The 17,220-nt window shown below is 40.8% G+C and overlaps 1 protein-coding gene across 1 annotated transcript; it reads left to right on the top strand.

Annotated features, from left to right (window-relative positions):
- The first annotated feature begins 13,316 nt into the window (after positions 1–13,316).
- LOC104221755 (uncharacterized) lies at positions 13,317–16,079 on the top strand. The gene is made up of 2 exons (XM_009772883.2): positions 13,317–14,438; positions 15,876–16,079. The coding sequence occupies exons 1-2, from the start codon at positions 13,488–13,490 to the stop codon at positions 15,879–15,881; spliced, it is 957 nt and encodes a 318-aa protein (XP_009771185.1). The 5' UTR covers positions 13,317–13,487; the 3' UTR covers positions 15,882–16,079.
- The last annotated feature ends 1,141 nt before the right edge of the window (positions 16,080–17,220 follow it).

Below are 17,220 nucleotides of genomic sequence, written 5' to 3'. Positions count from 1 at the left end.
CGAAGCCCATCAATATTGGGTACACAAATCCGACCCTGCATCCTCAATACCCCATAAATCACCAATAGTCACATCTCTGGCATCACCGTGCTGAAACTTGTCCTTGAGGACAAGAAAATGAGGGTCATCATACTGCCGCTCCCTGATACGATCAAATAAGGAAGACCAAGAAACCACGCAAGCTAGAACCCGACTGGGCTCCAAAAGATCCAATCTCACAAACTGGCTGGCTAAGGCCTGAACATCCATCGCCATAGGCCTCTCCGATGTTGGTAAATAAGCCAAACTCCCCAAACTCTCTGCCCAGCAACTCCAAGCATCGGCCACCACATTGGCCTTGCTCGGGTGGTACAAAATAGTGATGTCATAGTCCTTCAACAACTCTAACCACCTTCTCTAGCGCAAATTTAGATCCTTTTGCTTGAATAGGTGCTGCAAGCTTCGGTGGTTAGTATAAATCTCACAGGGAACCCCGTATAAATAATGGCGCCAAATCTTCAGGGCGTGAACAATGGCAGCTAACTCAAGGTCGTGAACATGGTAGTTCTTCTCATATATCTTCAACTATCTGGATGCGTAGACAATCACCCTACCATCCTGCATCAACACCGCTTTGAGGCCAATCCTCGAGACATCACAATAGACCGTATAAGACATCGAACCTGTAGGTAATATCAAAACTGGGGCTGTAGTCAAAGCTGTCTTGAGCTTCTGAAAGCTCGCCTCACACTCCAACGGAGCACCCTTCTGGGTCAACCTGGTCATAGGGGTTGCAATCGATGAAAACCCCTCCATAAAACGACTGTAGTAACCTGCCAGGCCAAGGAAACTGTAGATCTCGGTAGCTAAGGATGGTCTGGGCCAACCTTGCACGACCTCTATATTCTTCGGATCCACCTGAATACCCTCACTCGATACCACGTGGCCTAAGAATGCCACTAAATCCAACCAAAACTCACATTTCGAGAACTTAACATATAACTTCTTCTCTCTCAGAGCCTGAAGTACAGTCCTCAGGTGTTTCTTATGATCTTCCCGACTCCGGGAATACTCCAGAATATCATCAATAAAGACAATGACGAACGAGTCAAGATACAGCCGGAACACACTGTGCATCAAATGCATAAAGGCTGCTGGGGTATTGGTCAGCCCAAATGACATAACAAGGAACTCGTAATGACCATACCAAGTCTTGAAAGCAGTCTTCGGGATATCTGGCTCCCGAATCTTCAATTGATGGTAACCTGAGCGCAAATCAATCTTAGAAAACACTCGTGCGCCCTGAAACTGGTCAAACAGATCATCAATACAAGGCAAAGGATAATGGTTCTTCACTGTAACCTTGTTCAACTGGCGATAATCAATACACATACGCATAGAACCATCATTTTTCTTCACAAACAAGACAAGAGCACCCCCACAGTGATACACTTGGCCTAATAAAACCCTTATCAAGCAATTCCTGTAACTAATCCTGCAACTCTTTCAACTCAGGAGGAGCCATATGATACGGAGGAATAGAAATGGGCTGAGTGCCCGACAATAGATTAATGCCAAAATCAATATCTATATCAGGCGACATGCCTGGAAGATCAGCTAGAAACACATAGGGAAAATCCCGTACTACTGGGACTGAATCAACTAAAGGGGTATCAATACTGACATCTCTCACATAAGCTAAATACGCATCACACCCCTTTTCAACCATACGTTGAGCTTTAAGAAAAGAAATAACTCTACTGGGAGTGTGACCTAAAGTACCCCTCCACTCAACATGCGGTATACCTAGCATAGCCAGCGTCATGGTTTTGGCGTGACAATCAAGAATAGCATAATGGGGTGACAACCAATCCATGCCCAAGATAATATCAAAGTCAGCCATGCTGAGTAACAATAAATTGGCTCTGGTCTCAAAACCACTAAGAGCAACCAAACACGACTGATAAACGCGATCCACAACAAGAGAATCTCCCACAAGAGTAGAAACATAAATAGGGGAACTCAAAGAATCCCGATATACACCCAAATGCGGAGCAAAATAAGAAGAAACATAAGAGTAAGTGGAGCCTGGATCGAATAGAACCGATGCATCTTTGTGACAAACTAGTATAATACTTGTGATGACAGAATCGAAGGCAACAACCTCGGTACAGGTAGGAATGGCATAGTATCTGGCCTGGCCTCCCCCTTTAGGGAGACCTCTACCTCCCTGACCCCCACCTCTAGCTGGCTGAGAAGGTGGGGTAGCAATTGGAGCTATAACCATAGCCTGAGAACTCTGTAGGGCACGCTGTGGCTGAGAAGTCTGTGGAGGTGCACCCCTCCCAAGTCTAGGGCAATCCCTCACCATATGGCATGTGTCACCACACTCAAAACAAGCTCTAGGAGGATGTGGTGTCTATGACTGGCTCGGGCTAGGTCTGCTGGACTGACCCCTAAAAGTACCCCGCGCAGGAGGTGTGCTAGATACCGGTGGTGCATAATAACGCTCCTGAGGTCTAGGAGGAGCTAGAATGCCACTGGGTGCTGGAAGAGCTGAATGAACAGGGCGACTCATGATATAACCCCTACCATGACGACCGACTGCTGGGGCATAGGCACCAGAGAAATGGCCCGACTCTCGAGACCTCTTGGCCTCCCTCTCCTCTCTCTCCCTAGCATGTATACCCTCATTCCTCCTAGCAATGCTCACCACCTGCTAATAAGAAATATCTATCTCTAACTCATGAGCCATGCTAGACCTGATGCTGGGAATAAGGCCCTCAATAAACCGGCGAATCCTCTCGCGAACAGTAGAAACCAAGGCCGGTGCATGCCTAGCCTAACTAGTGTAACAAGCAACATACTCTGAGACAGTCATAGCACCCTGGCACAAATGCTCAAACTCTATGAGCCATGCGTCCTTGAGGCTCTGAGGAACATACTCTCTCAGGAACAGATCTAAAAACTGGGTCCAAGTCAGTAAAACAGCCTCATCCGGACTGTCTAACTCATAGGTGCGCCACCACTCATAGGCGGCTCCTCGAAGCTGGAAGGTAGTGAAGGAAACCCCGCTCAATCCTGATATACCCATGGTACGGAGAATGTGGTAACTCTCATCTAGAAATCCCAGAGCATCCTCCGATGCTAGACCGCTGAATACAGAAGGCTTGTACCTCTTGAACCTCTCAAGCCTCAGTTGCTCCTCCTCGGAAGCCGCTGCCCTGCCCTCGGGCTAAACTGGCACTGCAGGTGGTACATGAATAATCTCAGGGACCTGCTTAACATGCACTCGCTGCTCAGGAGTGCGGGCGACGAGAGTCTGTGCTCCTCCCCCGGCCTGAGATGTAGCTGCAGCAAGGGGAAGCAACCCTGCCTGAGCCAGAGTGGTGTACATGCTCATGAACTGTGCCAGAGTCTCCTGAAGAGCTGGAGTAGTAGTAGTAGTAACAGTAGACGTGTCAGTGCCTAGACTCCGGCTGGAACTGTTGGTGGTACCTCGGCGGCAGCTCGCGCAGGTGCTTTGGCTGCACCACGTGTGCGTCCTCGGCATCTACCCCGACTTCTGACGGCTGCAGTAGGGGGCGCAAGTGCCTGATCATCTCGGGTAGCACGTGTCATCACCATCTGTGAGAGAATAGAAGACAAAAGTTTAGAATTGTGATGTCAAAATATCACACGACAAGGAAATCAAATGAAGTGAAATTTTCCTAACAGTTACATAGCCTCTCGTAGATAAGTACACACGTCTCCGTACCGATTAGCAGGACTCTAATAAACCGGCTTGTGATCCATGACTCTTATGAACCTAAAGCTTTGATACCAACTTGTCACGACCCCAGTTCGCCCTATGTGAACTGTCGTGATGGCAACTAGTCTCTACGACTAGGTAAGCCTAACAAATGCGGAACATAAATGAAACTTGCGAAAGAAATAATCAAAAGCCAAAATAATCGAATGAAAACAATAGTTAAAATGCCGCTCAGCATATACAACACAACATTCTCAGAATCAAGTACACTATCCCAAAACCCGGAAACTCACGGAACCACTAGCCTTTGGATATCTACAATGTCTAACTCCAGAATATCTAACAAGGGAAAGAAATACAGAAGGGCAAATGTTTAAAATCTAGAATAGAAAGAGACTCCTCAGTCTGCGGACGCGACAGATATACCTCGAAGTCGCTAGAGCAGTCGCCTCACCTCAAGGGTGATAGGACTAAGTCGCAGTACCTGGTTCTGCACATGAAAAACATGCGCAGAAGGGGCATAAGTACACCACAACGGTACTCAATAAGTGTCAAGTATAACCTCGGTCGTGTAGTGACGAGAAAAGTCAGGGCCCTACTGAGGTTAAATAAAATATAAAGTTTGACAGTGTAGAACAGAACAGTATAAATAAATACAACGGTAAAAGTAACACAGGATATAAAAAGGGCAACAACAATTATTACAGAGACAAGGCAAAACACGGAAAGAAATGCGACTTAGCACCAAAATAACAACTGGGGGTATCCCAAGATAATGTCCTGTAGTCCCATATGTACATATCTAATGGATCTCATGAGATCTCATCCCGTAGTCTAACTCATAGTACGCGGGGATCTACCGGAATCTCGTTCCGTAGTCTCAAATGTAAATACCTAGTACTGAGGGAATCTACCGGATGCATTCCCGTAGTTCCATATAACTGTGTAGGGGGATCTACCGGAATCCCACATCCGTAGTCCCAAAATAAACAGACAAGGGGGAGCTACCGGAATCCCATATCCGTAATCACAAAATAAATACACAACAGCAACAAGAAAATATATAGAAATGGCAAAATTTTATATTAAGGCAACAAGTGATTCTAGCCTAGCATGTTGCACAGAATTCAAGTAAGGCAGGTTGAGCAAATAAAGCAATTAAGTCACTTAGACATGCTTTCCTAAGCTAACAACATGCTTAATAATGCAAGTAATAAAGCATAGGAAAGGAAACATAGTAGTGATTACTTAATGAAAACCAGATTTTCAACAATTAGCACAAGTTCACACTTGTCACCTCACGTACAAGGCATTTCAATTACCAAATATACCAATCATAAGGGGAAGGTCCGCCACACAAGGTTAGACAAGCCACTTACCTCGAACTGGCTCAAAATCAACTTGAAACCACTCTCTTGCCATGAGTACTCGACTCCAAATGGCCCAAATCTATTCAATTCGATTGCATAATGTAAATAACACTTCAAGTAACTGATTCTACAAAGAAATTCTAAGCTAATACGCGAAATTAGATAAAATGACCAAAACGCCCCTCAAGCCCACATCACGGAATCGGGTAAAATTTATATTTTCAGAATCCTCACACTCTCCCAAGTTCATGCATACCAAAATTATCCAAATCTAAGGTCAAATTTCTAATCAAAAGTCGAATTCTAGGTCTAAGAACTTTCTTCCAATTTTTCCCCAATTTTCATCTCCAATCCGAAATTAAATGATGAATTCATGTTTGGATTAATGGGTTACAAGAAAAAAGGAGTTAAGAATCGTTACCCAATAGATATCTCTAAAATCCCTTAAAACCTCGCTCAAATCCAAGCTCCCAAGCTTTAGTTTTCACAAAAATGGCTAACCCTCGACTTTGAAATTTTATATTCTGCCCAAATGCGTTCTTCTTCGCGAACGCGATGCACAAAGAAATCTACTGGCCAACTTCCTCTCTCGCGAACGCGAGGTCCACTTGCGAACGTGTAGCTCACACTTGCAGACCCTACTCGAATGCGAGGACCATGTCGCGAACGCGAAGACCAACGGGTCCATACCTTCGCGAATGCGGGACCTCATCGCGAACGCGAAGCATGATTCAGCTGCTTTACTCAGATTCTCTACGCGAACGCGAGACCCTCTCGCGAACGCGATGAATGTTTCCTCAGCAATATAATAGCAGAAAATCTGCAATCTTTCCAAGTCCAAAAATGGTCCGTTGAGCATCCGAAACACACCCGAGGCCCCCGGGACCTCAACCAACCCTGCCAACCAATCCTAAAACATCATTCAAACTTGTTCCAACCTTCAGAATGCTCAAAAGAACATCAAAACACCTATTTTTCATCGGATTCAAGCCTAAGAATTTCAAAAACTCTAAAAATACGCTTTCGATCAGAAAGTCTATCAAACCTCGTCCGAATGACTTGAAATTTTGCACACACGTCACATTAAACACTACGGAGCTACTCCAACTTTAAGAATTCTATTCCGACCCTCGGATCAAAATCTCACTATCGAACAAGAAACTTCAAAAATTCAACTTTCTGTATTTCAAGACTAAATTAGCTACGGACCTCCAAAACACAATCCGAACACGCCTCTAAGCCTAAAATCACCCAACGGAGCTAATAGAACCATCAGATTTCCATTCTGAGGCCATATTCACACTGTTCTGACTATAGTCAACTTTCTAACACTTAAGCTCTCATTTAGGGACTAAGTGTCCCAAAACTCTCCGAAACTCAAAACCGAACATCCCGACAAATCAAAATAGCAGAAATAAACTTGGGGAAAGTAGTTAATGGGGGATCAGGGCGTAAATTCGTAAAACAACCGGCCGGGTCGTTACAAACCCAAAACCCCTAAATAGTCCCAATGACACAAATAGTAAACAAATCCCCACCCCTCATCACCGGGCCACCACCCCAATGCGGCCCCAGCCCATACAAGTACAAAATGAAAAGTTAGAACGGGGCCCGATAAACCTGATGCGACCCACTCTCTTGACCCCAATCACGCCTCTAGATCAGGCCACCTTTTATGCCCCAACTATCGAGGTCAGATACCCCAAATCTGTGGTAAGATATCATGGCGCCGGTCATGCCTTTCCAATAGGGCCCCCTACTTAATTAGTCGATGTCAGCCCAACAAATTACCCAAACCTTCCCACCTACGCTTCTCCTACCAATTCCTCTGAGATAACCTCTAATGGGGAAATCTAAACAGTCACCACTAACAATCAAGTGCTCTATCTGAAACCTCTCCCATTTTCAGGTGAAAAGACACCCACCGTGAACTCCAAAAGATCCATAATTAATGCTCAACCCCCCTAGACACAATTAACAACAACCCCTCCACTGATCGAAATTTGACTCCAAAAGGCGTGATAATGGATCATCAGGCCATTAAGTTAACCCCTTATTACCCAAAGTAGCAAAACCAAAAAAATACAAAAATGGAAAAAGAGCAAATGACAATCTTCGTCACCTCACTGCCACTACCACCGGACCATTTATCGGCTTCTTGGCTAGAAATGGCGTTACAGGGGCAGGGCCTAACTAAAGTTTCACCCTGGGAAACCAGAAAGTTACTCTGATTGTTCAAAACCTAGCTCACCTAGCAAGGGTTACTGTGGAGGCATTGAACAAAGCCCTAGCTGCCTTTAGCCCATGCCTATGGCAGACGATGGTGAACAAAGACAGTGCATCACCAAATATCGACCCCCAGATACTCAACAGCCAAATGTTCCAAACTTTACCATCCCTACCCTTCTTCCCCGATCTGGCAACGGGGGACCCAACGACGAACCCGATCTTTGTAGCGATCGACCCCCAAACCCACCAAACGTCATCATCTTCTACACCACGAGAGAAGAGAACTTCCCCACCTCTCAACAACATCAAAAAGGGAATCAGCAAGGTTCTAGAATTCTTAAAGAGAAAAGCACGTCAGAGGAGGAAGGAACAATCTACGGCCCCTACAAAAAGACTCGCTCCTACTGGACTCAGTCAGGGCGATCGAGTTCAGTCTCGAAACCAGCAAAGTGGTAGTGATCTTATGCCCCATATCGATGGTCAAGTGCAGTCTGAGCCTAGTGTCCCTCTAGACATATGGGCCCGTCAAGCCGCTACTGAATGTGACTTCAGTACTCAGCCTCAAGAGGAAATCACCACCATCTCCGCTGATGACTCAGCAAGGAACGGGGATCCCTCAAGAAGGCCTCAACCAACCACCCCCACTACCTCTAATGAATTACATCATATGGAATGTTAGGGGTATCAACAATGCTGAGTTCAAGCGGCATTGTATGGAAATGGTAAAGATGTACAAGCCAACAATGCTCGTTCTTCTCGAAACAAAAATGGCAGACCACAAGAAGTTGGCAGAAGAGCTCCAGTTTGACATGATTATCCAATCACTGGCAATCGGCCTTTCTAGGGGGATTGTGATTATATGGAAGGAGGACAATGTGAGTGTCGAGGAGGTGGCCACCACACCTTAAGGTATCCATGAAATGGTGAAGGTATTACCTAATCATACTCCATGACTCTTCTCTGCAATTTACGCTAGTAATCTCTTAGCTGATAGGAAAATTCTGTGGGATAACCTTATTGATATCTCCAAAACTCTCATAAATATCTGGTTTGTGGGAGGAGACTTCAATGAAGTCTTAAAAGCAGGGGATAAATTTGGGGGTAATCCCATAAGCCCTAGTCGCAGTAACTTGTTTTGGAACTGTATAAATGAATGCAATCTGCTAGATCTAGGTTACAAAAGGAGTAAATACACTTGGTCAAATAAGAGATACAGAAATAGGGCCTTTCTGATCCTTGAAAGAATCGATAGGTGCTTTGCCAATGAAAATTGGATCAAATAGTACCCTGAGGCTACTATTTTGCACTTTTCTAGGACCCACTCTGATCACTGCCCCATCCAAGTTAGCCTGGTACGGACATAATCCAACAATCTGACTAGACCCTTTAGATTTGAATTAATGTGGGCTAGCCACCCATCTTTTCCTAACATCATCAATAAGGCTTTCACTGAATATTCCACTCTCCTCCAATCCACCGACTCTTTCAAAAGAATTGCTACTAAGTGGAATTGAGATATCTTTGGTAACATCTTCCACCAGAAAAGAAGAATTTTAGCCAGAATTGCAGGAATCCAAAGATCTCCTAATTACCAATTCAGTAGCTACTTGTTAAACCTAGAAACCAATTTAGTTAGTGAGCTTAACCTAATCCTAAAAAATGAAGAGGATTTCTGGAAGCTCAAATCTAGGATTAACTGGCTCAATGAGGGTGATTCTAGCACTAAATTCTTCCACACTTCCACCCACAACAGAAGAAGAAGGAACATAATCCTCTCTCTAAAAGAAGAGAATGAAAACTGGCTCCATGACCAACATGATATCCAAACACCCATAATGGGCTTCTTCACAAACCTCTATACCTCATCTCACTCCCAAGTTCCAATGGCCACCACCATTCATCTCTCTATGTCTCATACCCTTTCTGACTCCCAAAGGGATATACTAGACATGCCTCTTGAATTGGGAGAAATAAAAAAGGGCAATCTTCTCCCATAAACCCTTCAAATCTCCAGGCCCTGATGGACTCCACCCTTTCTTCTATCAGAAATACTGGAGCACAGTGGATAACTCTATAACAGATTTCTATAAAAAATGCTTCTCTTCTAACTCCATAGATGAATCCATGAACCAAACCCTGCTATGCCTCATACCAAAATGCCACAAGCATCAATGCTGAAAAACTTCAGGCCAATTGGACTGTGTAACACAATATACAAGTCCATCACCAAGATTATTGTCAATAGAATAATGCCATTGTTGCCTCATATCATTGGGCCTAGCCAATCCAGTTTCCTCTCCAACAGAAGAGCCTGTGATAATGCCATCATCGTGCAAGAATACATCACCCACTTTAGGAAAATGAAAGAGAAACATGGCAACATGATCCTCAAAATTGATCTTGAAAAAGCTTTTGACATGCTGGAGTGGTCTTTTATCAGGGACACTTTTCATGCCTTCAATTTACCTCATGGCTTATCCACACTCATTATGTCATGCATTAGCTCTTCCACCATCTCTATTCTTGTTAATGGTGGGAAAACTGAATCTTTCAAGCCTTCAAGAGGCATAAGGCAAGGATACCCAATATCTCCCTACCTTTTCATAATGTGTATGGAAAGATTATCCAGGTCTATTGATAAGGCTGTCCTGGACAATCTTTGGCAACCCATAAGTATCAATAGGGCTGGGCCAAGGATATTCCATATGTTCTTTGCAGATGACCTCACCTTGTTTGCCAAAGCAAACTCTAGAAACTACAATACCATTCTCTCTATTCTGCAGACTTTCAATGAGCAGTCAGGCCAAAAAATCAACCTTGCCAAGTCTAGAGTGCTCTTCTCCTCCAATACATCCCATGATTCTCTAGAGAGCCTCACTAATTCTCTGTCCATTCAAGATACCACATCCTTTAGCAAATACCTTAGTTTCTCCATCTTCCATAAAAAAACCACCAATGCTGACTTTCAATTCATAATTGATAACATGCAATCCAAATTGGCTAGATGGAAAACCAATTGCCTAAGCATGGCTGATAGAACTGTCCTGACCAAGTCCTCCTTAAACATCATCCCAAACCATGTCATGCAATACATCAATCTGCCCACCAAAGTTATTAAACAAATTGATAGAATCCAAAGGAACTTTCTATGGGGCACCACTCCAGATAAGAAAAAATTGCACCTAATCATTTGGGACAAGGTCACTAAAAAGAAGGCTGATGGAGGATTAGGGCTTCAAAAAGCTGATCTAAAAAACAAAGCAGCCCTCACAAATCTAGCCTGGAGGACTTACCAAAATACCAATAGTTTATGGGAAAAAATTCTCATTCATAAGCACTGCAACCCGAGCCAAACACATAGAATAACTAGAACCTCTAGATACCCTAGGTACCCAAATCCCCTACATGGCAGTGCATTCTTAAGGGATGGAACACTTGCAGCAAAATTAGCAGATGAGTAGTTCACAAAGAAAACAGGGTAAGCTTTTTGAATGATGCTTGTATTCTAAATCATTCGTCAATTAGGGAATTGATTGAGGGCCCACTGTCCTAGAATGACCTTAATGCCAAGGTGAACTCAGTCTAAAATTCTGGGGCTTGGAACCTGTCCACCTTATCCATGGATCTCCCCCATAGCATCCTCAATTTGTTAAACTTAGTTTTCATTCCTCTAAATTCCACTAAAGAGGAAACCATAATCTGGGGATTAACTACCAGTGGCTTCTTCTCAAACAATTCTGCTTACTCTTTTCTAGGCAAGGAAAATAGTAGTTTTGAAATAGATGAGGAAGGATCTTTCAAATGGGTTTGGAAACTCCAAACACCCAACAAAATAAAGAATTTCATCTGGCTCATTAACCACAAAATACTTCTCACAAAGAGCTACCTACACAGAATGGGGGCCAACTGTGATCCCTGGTGCTCTTACTGCAATAATGGTCAAGAAACTATCAACCATATCTTCTTTGAGTTCACCAATGCAGTACGCTTTTGGAATGACCTTCTCTCCAAAGTCTCTAGTGAAAATAGAAAGCAGAACCCAATCTTCTCAGCCCAACAATGGCCAGCAACCTGGAGTTCAATTAGGAAAAAGCCTTTCAATAGACTCATTCTCTAAGAAAACATCATCCCCTTCTATTTCTGGCATATCTGGTTAACCAGAAACAACAACCTCTTTAACGACAAAAAGGAACTTATCAACTCTTCCAACACCATCTCCAAAGCCACAGAATACCTCGTGTTGACTAAAAATGGTTCCATTAAAATAACACACCAAATCACAATCAAATGGGAGCCACCGAGAAGAGGATCCTACAAACTGAATACAGATGGAGCAACTAAAGAGAACCAAGGAATAGGAGGAGCATGAGGAAGTTTCAGAAATCACAATGGAGATTGGATAATGGGGTTTATGGAGAATATCCCCGTACAACCAATACTATGACAGAACTGAAGGCCCTCCTAAAAGGACTTCAACTTGCGGAACAAAATAATTTGGTTCCTCTCGAAATTAATACTGACTCAGCTGAAATTATCCAAATGCAGATGATAGGTAACCTCACTTACGATCCTATAATTTGTGAATCCAGGTCCTTAATATGCAGGATGGACAAGGTCGTGGTAAAGCACACTTACCAGAAGCAGAATAGGGTGGCAGATGCTTTGGCCAAGGAAGCAACAAAGGTAGTCTTTTTGAACAGATCTAGCATACTAGCAGTTCCTCCGATGTTTGCCAATGATGTATTTTGGGTAAACATCCTAGGAACTGATTTGGTTAGGATTTTTGTGGGTTGTAATATGGAAACAATTCTCCAAAACATTGCTACAGTAGGGGTACTACAGTACCCAAACACTGACTTATCTGTATAACATCTTTTGCTAGCTATAAAAATATCCCTTTAGCCACAAAAAAAAAAAGATCCCACATGGAAAAAATGGGAGAAGACATGTGTCAGCAAGTCCAAGAGCCTCGTACTCGATCGCTTCCTTTTTCAGATCACCTTACTCAGGCTTTCCATTTCCCCATCTCAATGCCGATTTCCAAAGTTTAATACGAGGCCACAAAAAGTTCTACATATTAGGTAATTCTTCATTCTGATTTCTGTTTTCTTTTCTTTTCCCAACACTGTTGATCAAAATTTCTTCTTAAAGTTTTTCATGTGGTGACGGTAAGTGATTCAATCAATCTTGATTCCCCGTAATGAAAATGTTTTTTTCCCCTTTTGAGTATTATGCATGCATGGATCAGATATGATCATCTTATTGAGTCTTAAGTATTAAGATGTGTATCGTGACTTTCAACATTCAGATTAGCCCTGCAAAATGTACATCACATATCGCACAAGTATAAGCCTTTAGCCAAATAACCTAAGTTTATATTCCCTTTGTACTGTTAGGTGTTGTACTGATTTTTTTATCATATTTGGTTTTTCTATCTCTTAAAGAAAAAGACAACATATTTATCATAATTGAGTTTTCCTATTCTTAGAAGGAAACATAAATCTAACATATTTATCATAATTGAGTTTTCCTATTCTTAGAAGGAAACATAAATCTCTCATATTTGGCTAGTCTCTTTTCTTGGAAGAAAATATTTTGGACTTCTATAAATTGGGGATCCTTCCTTCTCATTTAGTAGTATCCACAATGTAGTGTCCTTTTCGTGAGATTGTTCTCTCGATATGTTGTACTCTCTTTCTCTTTTATACAGTGGATTGCTCATCTCCGCCCGCGGACCTAAGTCAATTGACTGAACTACGTCATATGTTTGTGTTTCTTTTGGTATATTTCTCTCTGATTTATTGTCGTTCAAGTGTTGCTTTACAAGCCTCTGCACGACATATACAGTGTTGCGGGTAACTATTATTTGCAGAAGTACTAACCTTTCATGTTAAGTGTCGTCCCCGCCACGTTTACAACAAGCTGGTACAACTATAATGTAAAAAATAATGCATTTTTTCCCGTTCACTTACCATAGCTAACTGCATTGGAGTTGGGAGTAAAATCTGCCTTTCCTTTATTTCAATGTAGAAATAATGTCGATATACATTCAGCTTTTGTCTTTGGAGGACGTTAAAATGTTCTACTCGTATTAAAAGTACATAGTGGTCAATCTGCTGTCTAACTCATTGAACGTCCGTCTTGTTTGCTTGTAAGCTATGTCGTCTCCAGAGAATACGGAGAAAGTTAAAAGGGGCTTCCGCAACAAAGATAAGGAGGATAAACAAGTGAAGGAAGATGAAGAAAAGGGTGGATTTGTTGAGAAAGTTAAGGACTTGATCGAAGATGTTGGTGAGAAAATTGAGGAAAAAATAGGATTTGGGAAACCAACTGCAGATGTCACGGCAGTTCACATTCCTCATATCAATCTTAAAAAGGCTGAATTAGTAGCTCATGTGTTAGTGAAGAACCCTAATCCCATTCCAATCCCTCTCATTGACATAAATTACTTGATTGAGAGTGATGGAAGGAAACTGATTTCTGGATTGATCCCTGATGCTGGAACAATCCATTCACATGGTTCTGAAACTGTCAAAATACCCGTTAATTTGATTTATGATGACATAAAAAGCACGTATCGTGATATAAAGCCCGGAAGCATCATTCCCTATAGGATCAAGGTAGACCTCATAGTTGATGTACCTGTTTTTGGTAGGCTGACTCTGCCTCTTGAGAAAACTGGCGAGATTCCTGTACCTTACAAGCCGGATATTGATCTTGAGAAAATCCATTTTGAGAAATTCTCTTTCGAAGAAACTGTTGCTGTTCTTAAACTGAAGTTAGAAAACAAGAATGACTTTGACCTGGCGCTTAATGGACTTGATTATGATGTTTGGCTATCGGATGTCAATATCGGTGGTGCAGACCTTGAGAAATCTGCTAACATTGGAAAAAATGGTATTAGCTACATGGATCTTCCTATTACCTTCAGGCCTAAGGACTTTGGGTCTGCGCTTTGGGACATGATGAGAGGAAGAGGTACTGGCTACACTATGAAAGGTCATGTTAATGTGGATACGCCATTTGGAGCAATGAAGTTACCTATCAGCAAGGAGGGCGGGACAACTCGTCTCAAGAAGAACAAAGAAGATAGTGGAGATGAAGATGAGGTTTGTTAAATGTTCAGCTTTTAGAATGATTTGTCTTGCTTGCCTCATTTGTCGTCGAATATTTCTGTTTTACTTAATTCTTGGTTTGGACTAAGAGGTTTAAAATGGGATTCATATCCCTGCCCGACCATTTTGGGCTTTGTCGATCTATTTACATGAATATATTACTCTGACTGGGTATATATACGTTTTGTTAGAAGAAACATGAATAGAAAATGTCTTCAGAGTATATGTTTATCTTTGCATGCATGTGAAAGAAGGATGCAATCTAAAGAATTTATTCTTGCAAGAGAGGACATGCAAAATTTGTTGTTAGTTGAGTGAATTGTTTGTAACATGTAAGTACATTAGATATTTTCGTCTTTAGAGAAAACATATCTTCTGGAAGGGTGATTAAAAGTCAAATATGTATTTAATAAACATGTGCTTCAGAAGAAACTTTTGGCGTTTGCTCAGTTGCTCTAAATTCTTTGTGGCTGAATGATTCTCTACCTGATAACATAGTACGTACCTCAAATTTTCTCTTACTTGGTGCAGTTGTGGCTTCAAGTTAGCTAGCATGTTATTAAACATGTAGCTAGAAAAGTTGGTCGCAAAGTCATGAGCTTTATGCTCCTTTCTTGGTCATAAAAAAATGTTTTAATTCACTTGTGGCTCATACCTTGCCTGCAGTTCTGCTAACCTAAGCTAACTTTTAACCAAAACGACTTAAAAATATTGTGGGGAAAATTAAGGAGATGAGTGATGAGAAAGAAGGTATACATGTTAATGCGATACATACATGATGTCTCCAAAAGGATAAAAATTCCCCTTATTCCTTTAGCCTTTACCCCTGCAATCTGCTGAATGTGTGATGTCTCTACATATGAACAAATAGTATTAAAGTGATACATGATGCACAAGATCCTTAATGTTCTTCTTATTATATTATATATAGCGCGCAGATTCATTGCTATCTTTCTAAAAGTAGTGTATTTGACAATTAATGTTATATCAATTCGCTGATGTGGGGCTCATATTGTTTGTGTAATGTAATGACTCTACCTTGCATATATAGGAACTGCTTTTTGTAAATCTCTTGAGCTTGTGTGGGAAGATTCTTGATCACTTCAAGTCATCATTATATATATTGTAGTATTATTGAGCATTATCATTGTGTGCGGATTGCCTATCATGACATAGGCTCACTTAACTGGAAGCTAGATTGCCTTTAAACCATCAGACAACGCGACCTTTCTGTGCCCATGCATGCTGTCATCTAACTGCTATTTAATTGCTGCTCCACATGGTTTGGCTTGCAACCTTAGTATGAGCATAAAACATTAGTATTAATTGATTGTCTTTGCAGTGATATGCATGCAGTCGTCTCTCCCTCCTTTAATTTTCACCCCCTGCTGCCTGCAGAAACATTAATAAGCATTTCCTTTCTACTTACAGGATTAACTCAAGTTGCAAGAGAGAAATTAACTGGCGGGCAACCTTTTTTGGTCCGATCGAAAATAACGATATATGACCAAGGAGGCCGGCGTACGTACGTGTGAAATTAATTTGTCTACCTAGCTAGAAAGGAGACTTGGAGTTACATATGTCCATGCATGTCTAACTTACTCCATTTGAATTGATATTTTGCTAGTTGGTTCATGAGTTTTTCATCTTATCTGCTGTGCTGACATATATAACAAACATGTCTCCTTATCTTTCACTCTTATCTTTTGTCATAAAAACAACAACTGAAACATAAATATGTCATCTCTTCTGAAAGGAAATCTGTCGGGTTATTATTCACTAGCATTGTCTTTTTATGGAAGTTAGTTTCTTGTGTATGTTTCACTAATATATATAGTAATAAAACAATTTGCTTGCTATGATTGTAATGCATGTTAAATTTTTTAACCAAGATTGAAACCAATTTCATTTAACTTTGATTGTGTGTGAAATCTTTTGAGATAAAGTAACTTGATTTAATTTTTCAATTTGAAAACGCTAATAGCAATCACAACAAAACATGCATATCACAAGGGTGTACAAAGAAAACCGACAAACTGCATTAAACCGATAATTCGAGTCAAACCGAGAAAAAAGTTCCGACTATGGTTTGTTTTGGTGTTAGAAAAAAAAAACCGACCATAATTGATTTGGTTTAACTAAAAAAAGTCAAACTGAAACCAAACTAACACGACATTACATGTATACAAGTTTAAATATTATGTATACATAAAAATAATAATTGTAATGTAATTTATAAATATTTTTGAACTTTTTCATAGTTCTCTAATTTAATATATTATTTCATGCTTGGACTTATAAATTTTGAATGATCGAATATGTTTTATAGCCCATAAAAGTTAGTAATTTAAATAAAGCCCAAAGCAAAAAATCAAATCAATACTAGTGCTAACAAAAAAAAAATAAATTCAATCAATACTAGGAATGACAATAATATTGAATATTTTTTTTTAGTTTTGTGTTGGTTTAGATAGTGAAAATACATAACTTACTTTTAAAATTATTTAGTCATGTAATTAATACTTAGTACTTATTAGTCGTATTTATTTTTGCATGACTTAGTACTTTTAGATCATGTTTATTTTTATTATGACTTATTGATTAACAATATTTATTTTATATGATTTGTTGAGTATTTTAGTATAATCATGACTCATCTTATATTATTTTGTATTATTTTATTGGGTAACATCTTATATAGTTTTATCTTACTAGGACTTAAGAAATATTAGAGCACAAATTATATATTTTATGCTATGAAGATTTGTTAGAAAAA

Source organism: Nicotiana sylvestris, chromosome 6, assembly GCF_000393655.2.
Source record: "Nicotiana sylvestris chromosome 6, ASM39365v2, whole genome shotgun sequence".
Taxonomy (NCBI): Eukaryota; Viridiplantae; Streptophyta; class Magnoliopsida; order Solanales; family Solanaceae; genus Nicotiana; species Nicotiana sylvestris.
Note: the sequence above shows the minus strand (reverse complement) of the source record. Positions and strands in the feature narration are given on the sequence as shown.